At 40.6% G+C, this 9,439-nt stretch overlaps 1 protein-coding gene across 1 annotated transcript; it reads right to left on the minus strand.

The window, feature by feature from the left end:
- Positions 1–982: 982 nt before the first annotated feature.
- Positions 983–9,205, minus strand: RBP3 (retinol binding protein 3). Its single transcript, XM_007437054.2, has 4 exons — positions 6,158–9,205; positions 4,887–5,077; positions 3,491–3,633; positions 983–1,308 (listed from the first exon to the last, which is right to left on the minus strand). The coding sequence occupies exons 1-4, from the start codon at positions 9,203–9,205 to the stop codon at positions 983–985; spliced, it is 3,708 nt and encodes a 1,235-aa protein (XP_007437116.2).
- Positions 9,206–9,439: the final 234 nt, after the last annotated feature.

A 9,439-nucleotide genomic window follows, 5' to 3' on the forward strand; every position in this document is an offset into this window, starting at 1 on the left:
TGATTCAGGAACAGGTAAAACTGGCACAGTAGATGGAGCTATGCAACAGCCCTCTTGGTCACACCTGCCACCTGAGTGCAAGATAACCCCCAGATGACCAGTCTTGAATGGAGAAATGCAACTCCATCCAAGACTAAAGATGGAAGGACCCCAGATCTAAGGGGCCTTATATCTACAGCCACTCAGCTTTGGCAGAATTGAGCCTGAGTCTCTTCTTCCCCATCTTGCTTAGGCAAGTCCAACCTGAAAGGACATGCATTCTCTGAGATGAGTCCTAACTCTTTAGTTGTGAAAGTGTAAAGGTGTGTGGGAATGACATTGGTAGATGTGGGGAAAAGATGGTGCCTGGGGAACGATCAGATAAGAGAGGGCCCACAGCTGCATAATGGGCAAGAAAGAGACTCAGAAAGGAACTACTTAACTTCCCAGGCTGTAAAAGAGACAGCAGGAGATTTGTACTATCAGACTTGTAAGATTCTGCTAATGTAGCTTACAATAAAGTAGAATTAGCTCACCTGGTTGTGTTTCCTGTCTGGTCTACCTGGGAAGACTGACAGAAAGAGTCTGGGGCTTCTGCTTGGGTTGTGAATAATGGTGAATATACAAATACTGAATGTTGTTGAATGGTGCTCGGTTAGCCCTGCTTGATTCCACTTGCCACAGCATGTATGGCTAACAATCCCAGAAGCAATGTTTGTGGTTTTTGGCCTAAGCTGACCCTATTTCTACAATTCATTCTAGTGTTTGGGATTTCAAGTTATACTCTGAAAGACAGTCTGGAATTAGAGGGATGGATTAGTATTTCTTCCTTTCTCTTTCACCTTCTATATTTTAACTATTATAGAAGACCTAGAATGAGGATATGTTGATGTCTGGAATGAATTTGCAAGGCCAAAATGCAGTTTCAAGGAAAGGGAATTGGATGCCAATTCCCCTTTCTTGCCTTTTACCTTCATGCAATCTTTTGTTTTTACCTTCTAATTTAACTCAGACTATGGAGATGGGCAATAAGGATCTCTTTTGCTTTGATGAGTGTTCTCTCAATGGGAACTACCATGTGAGGACTCACACCGACACCTTCCCAAGTGTCCTCAACAGAAATGATGGATCTAGAAGTTGGGATGGTGATATAGAGGTCTGTCCCATCCACATGAAATGTCTGAGGTGGGTGGCAACCCCCACTGGTCCTTTGTCCAAGGATCAAGGCTCTGCCCAGTCTCTTCATGATGTAAACAAATTGTTCAGCAGTCCCAGAAGTCACAGAGCTGGTGAGAATGACCAAGCTCTTATTGGAGCCATATCTCTGACCTTCAAGAGAGAAGAGAAGATGCAGCAAATCATTACAGTTGCTCTCACCTGGCAGCCATAAAATGGGCAAATGAGATAAAGGATGGTCAGAGCCCACATTAAAAATAATATCCCTTCATGAGTTTGTAGAATGAGAATAAATAATATAATTCATGTTATGCATTTACTGTATAGAGAGTAATAAATATATTGTGTTTATTCAAATGTAAAGTAATAAATAAATATTAAAAGAACACTGTGAGATGCCCCTGCCTGCTGAGTTACAAGTCTGGCACTTAAGCGTGTGTTACAGCCGTGATATAACAAACCTGTAATGGAGAGATGGCCTTTAGGTAGTGAAAGCACTGTTCTCAGCAAGCGTGGAATTAATTCACCTATGATACTGGCAATGTGATTCTATACATGTTTACTCAAAAATAAGTGCGCGTGAATTAAATGGAGCTAAATAAGTATGCATATATGATTGCTGCCTTAATCATTATTTGACAATGTGCTGACCTGAATGTACTTTTTGTACATATCTGTTGAATTATTCTATGCCCCATGTGATCCAGTTGTATGAGATCGTTTTCAAGTTCTATGTCCTTAGCTATGACTATAGCTAAGCCATTTGTAGTTAAGGTTACCAGATCTAGACTGCAAAAAAATCAAATGTCCATTAGATGAAAGCAAAGAGGTACCAAAAATCTGAATTCTTTGCTGCCATCTAATGGTTGTCTAGATTTTTGCAGCCCAGATCTGGCAGCCTTTCTGTAGTTCTCCACCCTGTACATGCTTCCTTTGCTCTTGTTCACTCTGGCTTATTTTTGCCAGCTGAGAGGAACTGACTGGATTAATTCAAAAACAGGTGAGCGAGTCCTTGCATGGGGAGGTTTGCTCGCCATGCTGAAGAAGGCAATGACGTTGTGCTCCAGAAAATTCAATTCCTGATTCCAGAGGTTTATGGACTACCACCTACCACATTGCAGACAAATGTAATCACTCCTTTACTGAAGGAGTCTTCATTGGAGGATGAATCAGACCATCCTAACACTCCAGACCTGAATGTGATAAGAAAGCAACCAACTTCAAGCAAATCAGATCTGGAGCCGGTATATGGCAAATTTTGAGTTATACTTTGTGAAAAACCTCCAGTTCATTAGCTGATACACAAAAAAGCTTGCATCTCTGATTTTTCTGTCCTGTTATGAGAAGAAAAGGAGAAGGAAAAGTACCCTGTTCTAAAATATCAATAAAATAAAATATTAATCTTCCAATCAGTGTTCAGTAGGATAAAAGGTACAAAGACCTGATGCTCCTAAAGCTGTACCCCCAACAGCCAGGGTCCTACAGCCATCAGAAATTACTAATCTGGCTTTGGGTCTCTATGCCCATCAATGATTTTGCCCTGTGTTTATACCAGTCCATGACCTATGTCTGTCTGTCTGTCTGTCTGTCTGTCTGTCTGTCTGTCTGTCTGTCTGTCTGTCTATCTATCTATCTATCTATCTATCTATCTATCTATCTATCTATCAAATTTGTCACCGTCCATCTGGGTGGTTTACAAAACAGTTAAAATCAATTAAAATTACAATATATAATACTCTTAATAATTAGAAAATAAATAAATAAATCCAAGAATAGATATAAAATTGGCAGTCATTCAGGGAGCATCATCAAGGTGCCAGCCACACCCAGGATTGGGTAAGTTTGTTATCACCCCACATGAGCTGGCAGAGCCAGATCTTTAATCCATTCTGGAAGGCTGGGAGGGTAGGGGCCTGCTGCATCTCTGGAAGGAGAATATCCCAAAGGTGGGGCAACAGCAGAGAAGGCTCTTCTCCTGGGCCCTCCCAGCCGACATTCTCTTGCTGACGGGGTCCGCAACATGCCCCCTCTCCCTGACTGGGTAGGACGGGTTGACATGATGGGTGTGAGATGGTTCCTCAAGTAACCTGAACCCATGCCATGTAGGGCTCTAAAGGTAATAACCAACACCTTGAATTGGACCTGGAAGCAGACTGGGGCCCAATGCAGCTTGTGCAGTAAAGGTGTTATATGTGCTATTCTTGGGGCACCCAAGATTGTCCGTGTGACCAACGTTTGGAAGAGTTTAACATTCAATGTTAATATGCTGTCTTTAGCCACAATGTAAGCAGAAAGAAATACTGACACTCACAATGTCAGATGTAATTGTTATTACCTAAAAGCTGGGAAAGAGTCCAAAGGTCACTGGTAGTATTGTTTGGCCTATAATAGACTTTGTCCAGTAGAACTGGATGTCCTCCATCAAAGAAGTAAGAGCACAGAGTTGCAACAGAGGATACAGGGCCTCCTGTGTTGTACCTGTTTAGGCATGGAAGGAAGACATTGGGAAGTATGCACTGATGAAGAAGGCAGACATTAGGCACTTCTACACTACCTCAGCTTCTAGTCCCCAATTCCCCCAAAGCAGTTTGAAAATGATCCACAATTGTACATTGAAATGCTCAGAACAAAGAGCAAAAATGTCTTACCTGCCCCGAGTAGCAGCCATAACAACCCCCCACCCCATGTTAGGGCCACAAGACAGAAAATTCTAACTCTTTGCTTCCGTATGATAGTCACATGAATTTTTGTAGCCCAGATTTGATAGCCCAACTTGATGTAAAAGAGAAATTAAGTTAGTTGTTTGCATTGCTCTTCCCCATACAAGTTCTTACTTCTTGTTTGATTGTTGATATTTGTCTGCTTATATACATTAAAAAGTCATCAAGCCACAGTTACCATAGAAAGATTTGAAGTCCTGGGATGCAGGGCAAGGCAAGAGTTACCTGCACATTGAAAAATGGATTACCCACAAGCTCTACAAAACCACAGGACTTAATAAAAAAGTAATTCGCTTTATTATTTCAAATATTGCTGTGGAAGAAATAAATTGACAGATTTCAAAGCCAGCTGATGTTGTGGGAGCCCAGAAGGTCCCTGGTAGTTTTGAAATGCTGCAGTGTCCTTATGTGGAAGTACCAACACATTTTAAAGTGTAGTAAAAGTGGATTGAACAATACAAACTAAGACTATAGCACTTTTCACATATCCAGAGAAAAAGGCATAAAATGTGCCTCCTGCCATTCAACCTATGTTGATAAAAAGGCTTTCTAGAGGGGAGTTTGGCTGAATGTGTGAAGCCTGCTACAACATCACATACACTGATTGTGCTGGGTTTGTGCTTCTGTGAAGGGTTATAACTGCATTGAGGTACACACTGCTACATCTTCCTGCTGATATATTTCACATCAAGGAGATTTGAGGTTCTGTGTCCCCGATCATACATATTTTTGAATACACACCAAAAGGTCAAAGTTTGGGTATATTGGGATTATGATCTCTACCCCACCACCCAACCTCGTATTTATTGTGAAGGGTAGATAAATATGTTTCCTCCTGGAAGGAACACATAGCCCATGGCCAACTATGGCCTCTCAAGATACTCTGTAATTATGTTGGGTCCGAAAATTAAATTTGAGAAAAACTTTTAGTGCAAAGAATATATTTTGAAAGATTTATCTTCATTGCTTTTATCCAGCTCCTGAGAATTCTATTTATGGTTGATTATTTACCTCATGTCAATGATTAATGCATTCGTGTGAACAATCTTCTTCCAGACATGCTCCACCAGCAACTCAGAGATTTGAGGCAAAAGCTCATTGTCTCCAAACGTATCGAATCTGAGGTAACCAACATTATTCTCAAACACTTTGGTTTGGAAAGAAATCTTAATGCGGTCTTCTAACATTTCTGGGGAAAGGATCTGAAATTTTTTAAAAAATAAGTAATTAATTTTCAAGAGGAATATGGCAAATACAGGAGTCCACCTTACACAACATAATCAGTGGTGTCATTAAAATATTGTATCTTGCAGTTAGAGAGCTGAGGTGATCTGGATTGAAATCCTCATTCAAATCAGTCAACATTCCTCAGCCTACATAATAGCACTATTACAAGAATAAAATGCTTGCAGCTAAAATAAATACATGAAAATCACACGCACTAAAGTTAATCTACTTAATGCCCTTTCTAATTTGCATTCATATGAAATGGTCATCAGGAACTAGTCATACTGGGCCTCCTGTGACAAGTCTATGTTAAAATCATTTTATAACTTTAAAATATTTCATTTACACTAAGCATTTTATTTTTAAAGTAATACTGCTTGATTAAAAATAAAATCTGAATGTAATACAAACCTGTTAAACTGTGCACATGTAATCACTTTGATTTCAATTTATTTAGTTCAGTTAAATTCCAGCATTACACGAGTAAAGTTACATCTCAAAAAATAAGATTTAAACTGTGAGATAAAATATTGATAACATTTACTATGTTATTCTACTGGGATAAAATTACAGAGTATGCTTACTCATGATATATCTAAAGGATTACATCCATAAACTCAAGATTATAAGTGGATAAGTGTAAGTAAAATTAGAAAACAATACATTATTGTAGACATTATAACTATAGTAAAAGTGAGACTAAAATTGATGGAGCTAAATAACAATTATTAGTAAAATCAATTAGTAAAATCTATAAATCACTATTTACTGTAGCTTCCAAAAGGCCTGTACTAGTTTTCATTTTGCTAAAAAAATTAATGACACAAAACCAAGAAATCAAAGCTACATAGGGAAAGTAATAATAAGATAATGGAATAAAACACAGTAAACTAAATAATATTAACTAAGGAGTTACTTAGGGGCATTTTACTTGAACAAATCCAGTTCTTAGGGCAAATTCAAAGGGATTTATTCCATCCATAGTAAATGTGAGCTATCTTTATTCACATAGATTTTATGTCTGTGGCTAATGAAGCAAGCTAATAGGCACTTACCTGCACGGGCATGATCTCTGGGATATGATTACTTGGGTGTTCAGGAATATGGATTATTTTTAAGTGCTTATCTCCAGAAAGAGCTTTTAGGTCAGCTGCAATTTTTTCAGCAAGTACCGTTTCACAATTGATCTTCATGTAAGTGTCTTTTTTGGCATCATCAGAAAGTTTGTCTGCCACTGTAGCCCCAATATCAGCAAAAGCATAGTTGTCAGCCACCAGTTTGCCCACTGTCTGCAAAACACTGGGTATCTTGGTGCGCAAAGCAATGATGTTCAGGACTGAAGTCATGGCTTCCGAAGCCTGGCTGGTAACATGTGGCTGTACTCCAGAGAGACTCCACACTTTGCCAGTGACTGGACTGAGCACAACCTGGCTGGGGATGGAAGCATATAATGGGCTGCTGCCCAAATGGTAAATATTTGCAGAGAGTGAGCCCCCCAAAGTGGGCTCCCCAATTACTGTGGCACGACGAAGATCCTTCAGAGAGCGAGCAAAGGCTTCAGTTGCTGATCCACTCAAGTGGCTTATTAAGATATAAATATCCTTGGCTGAGCCATATTGTTTGCCAGATACATGTGGTAAAGTCCACACCTCAGTACTTTGAGAGGTGCTACGGTCAAAGAGTGTGTAAAGGTGCTTCTGGGGCTCACTGTCAAAGAAATAGGAACAAAATATGGGCACTGCAGTGGAATAACTGCCTGTGTTATAGCGCATGTCAATAATCATAGCATCTGTTGTCACAAGCTTGTCCCAAATATGCAATAATTGTGGTCCAATGGCCTTCACCGTCTCTGCTTCAGCCATCAAGTCAAATCGTAAATATCCTACATTGCCAGGCAAAATGTCTACCTTGAATAGCTCCTCAATTATATAGCGCATCTCCTCAGGGGTCAGAGTCTTGTTGGGAAGCTGTTCCTGTAAGGATGATTCTACATGGTTGTGAAATACATGTAACTGGTGATCCCCAGAAACTTCTTGAAGGTCAGTGGTCAACTGTAAGGCAAGCATTTCAAAGTCCACTGCTGTGCGATAACCTCCTTGAGTCAACTTGGAATTTAATATGCCTCTTGCCCATCTGGCCATTTCTGGTACGGCATAATGTGCTTCAAGCAACAGGCCAAGTTCCTCAATAAGTGCTCCCATATCTCTATGGAATTCCAACACCTCTCGTGCTTTCTCCAGAGCCTCATCAGCTAGTACAATGGCATCAGGCACCACTTCTCCACCAAGCCAATATTCCCCATGGTTATCAATGAAGGTGATGACTGGCACATTGATAAAGAGGCCACAGTCTTCCTCTTCTCTTAACTTGAGTATGCAGAAGGGGTGTGTGTGGGACAAGCTGCCTGCAGTAATTTCACCAATCAGGGTAGCACGGCCAAGGGATTGCATCAGGTAGGCAAACTCCTCAGCTGTTGTAGCAGTTTGATGGCTGGTGAGTAGATAGATGCCACGTTGTGTCCCATAGGGCTTGCCCAGTAGTTCAATTCTACTGTTGTAAACTTGAGTCTGGTTTGTAAGTCTGTTATAGCTGGTAAAGAAATGCACAGGACCAGCAGAGGGATCTTGGAAGTAAGATAATAAGATTGGTACAGCATCTGAAAATGGTCCACCATGGTTGTAGCGCAAGTCAATGATCAAATAATCAGTTGTCTGCAAAGGTTCCCAGACTTGATTTATAATGTAGGGCCCTAGCTTGATCAGCACTCCAGCATCAGCAAACTGATCAAAGCGCAGGTAACCCACATTTTCTGATAGTATTGACACTTTAAACACAGCAGCCAGGATTTGTTTGAGTTGTTCACCATCAGGTAGATCAGTAGTCATGTCAATCGGCTCTTCAGCTGTTGTAACCATAGCCTCACTGGTTGTGGTAGTCCACAAGAAAAGACGTGGGTCTTTGGATATGCTTTGTAATTCAGTATTGAGTTTGAAAGCCAGATCCTTTTCTGACAGGATGGTGGAATAATCAAATGCAGAGAGTTGTTGAAGCAGGGCTGGTACCTGCTCCACTATTGAATAATTGTTCTGCAAGATGTGCATCAAGTGACTGATAGTATCAGGAACAGCTTTGCGAAGTGAAATAATGGCCAGGGCATCATCCAGAGCTTGCTCTGCTGAAATGGCTACACTTGGTATCACCCCATTAAGTTCCCAGCTTTGCCCACTGCTGCTTAAGGGGCTCATAGAACATGATACAGGAACGGTCATGTAGAACTGGGAAGCACCAATCTGTAATTTCTGGATGTCCAAGGAGCCACCTGCTGTTCTTTCTCCCACTATTATGGCCCTGTGCATTTGCTTGAGGATATAAGCCACATCTTCAGCCACCCCAGAGGTGTGCTTACTTGTTAGCAAAACTACATCCTTGTTCTTACTATATCTTATACCCAGCACTTTTGGAAAGGTCCAGATTTCCACAGTACTATTAGAAGGCCGGTTGTATACAGTGTCCACATGCAGCACCTTGTCCGCATTGTACAAGTAGGAGATAATGAATGGAATGCCTGAGATCTTCCCTCCAGTGGCGTAACGCAGATCTAATACCAGAGCGGATGTCTCCATCAAGGGCTTCCACATGTTTTCTACCAGGAAAGCACCAATTTGCTGCACAATGTTCTCACCAATGATGTAGTCTGTTCTTAAGTAGCCCACGTTGTCATCCAGCACTTCAGACTTCACTGTATGTTTGGCAACATCTAAAAGCTCTTCTAATGATAGAGAAGCCTCAGTTTCTTGCTCAGGGACTGCAGGAGCTAAAGGTTCATAAGATACCACCAGCCGTGGATCATTCAAAGTTCCTTGAACTCCAGCTGTCAGAACTGTTGCCAAGATTTTAGGATCTGAGATATCCAAGGTCTCACCACTCTTGATGGCTTGTTCAATGGCTTCTTGCATTCCCACCAGATTTTCTGGAAAACAATAATTATCCAACAGAATTTTGGCCATGTCCAGCACCAGTGTGGAGTTCAAGACACTCTCAATATGGATGCTACCAAATATAAATGCCATTCCCAAAAATAATTTTTTTCTTATTATTTTCATGCTGTTAGAAAAGTGCAAATGAAATCCACACTATTTGCAGACTGTGAGAAATGTAGGTTCTTCCTGCTCGGTCTGAAAAACAGAACTGAGTATTAAATCAGAGAGACACCATATCTATTTTAACTGACACTAATCTTTAAATCTAGTTCTAAGTCTTTAATCTTATTGAACTGGAGGACATGTGGCAGGGTGCAGTTTTGTTCTATATTGCAACAACCATCTTATGAAACCACT

The sequence above is a fragment of the Python bivittatus genome, unplaced genomic scaffold, assembly GCF_059951505.1.
Source record: "Python bivittatus isolate LINGU-HERP-01145 unplaced genomic scaffold, Pbiv_v1 ctg000210_np1212, whole genome shotgun sequence".
Taxonomy (NCBI): domain Eukaryota; kingdom Metazoa; phylum Chordata; class Lepidosauria; order Squamata; family Pythonidae; genus Python; species Python bivittatus.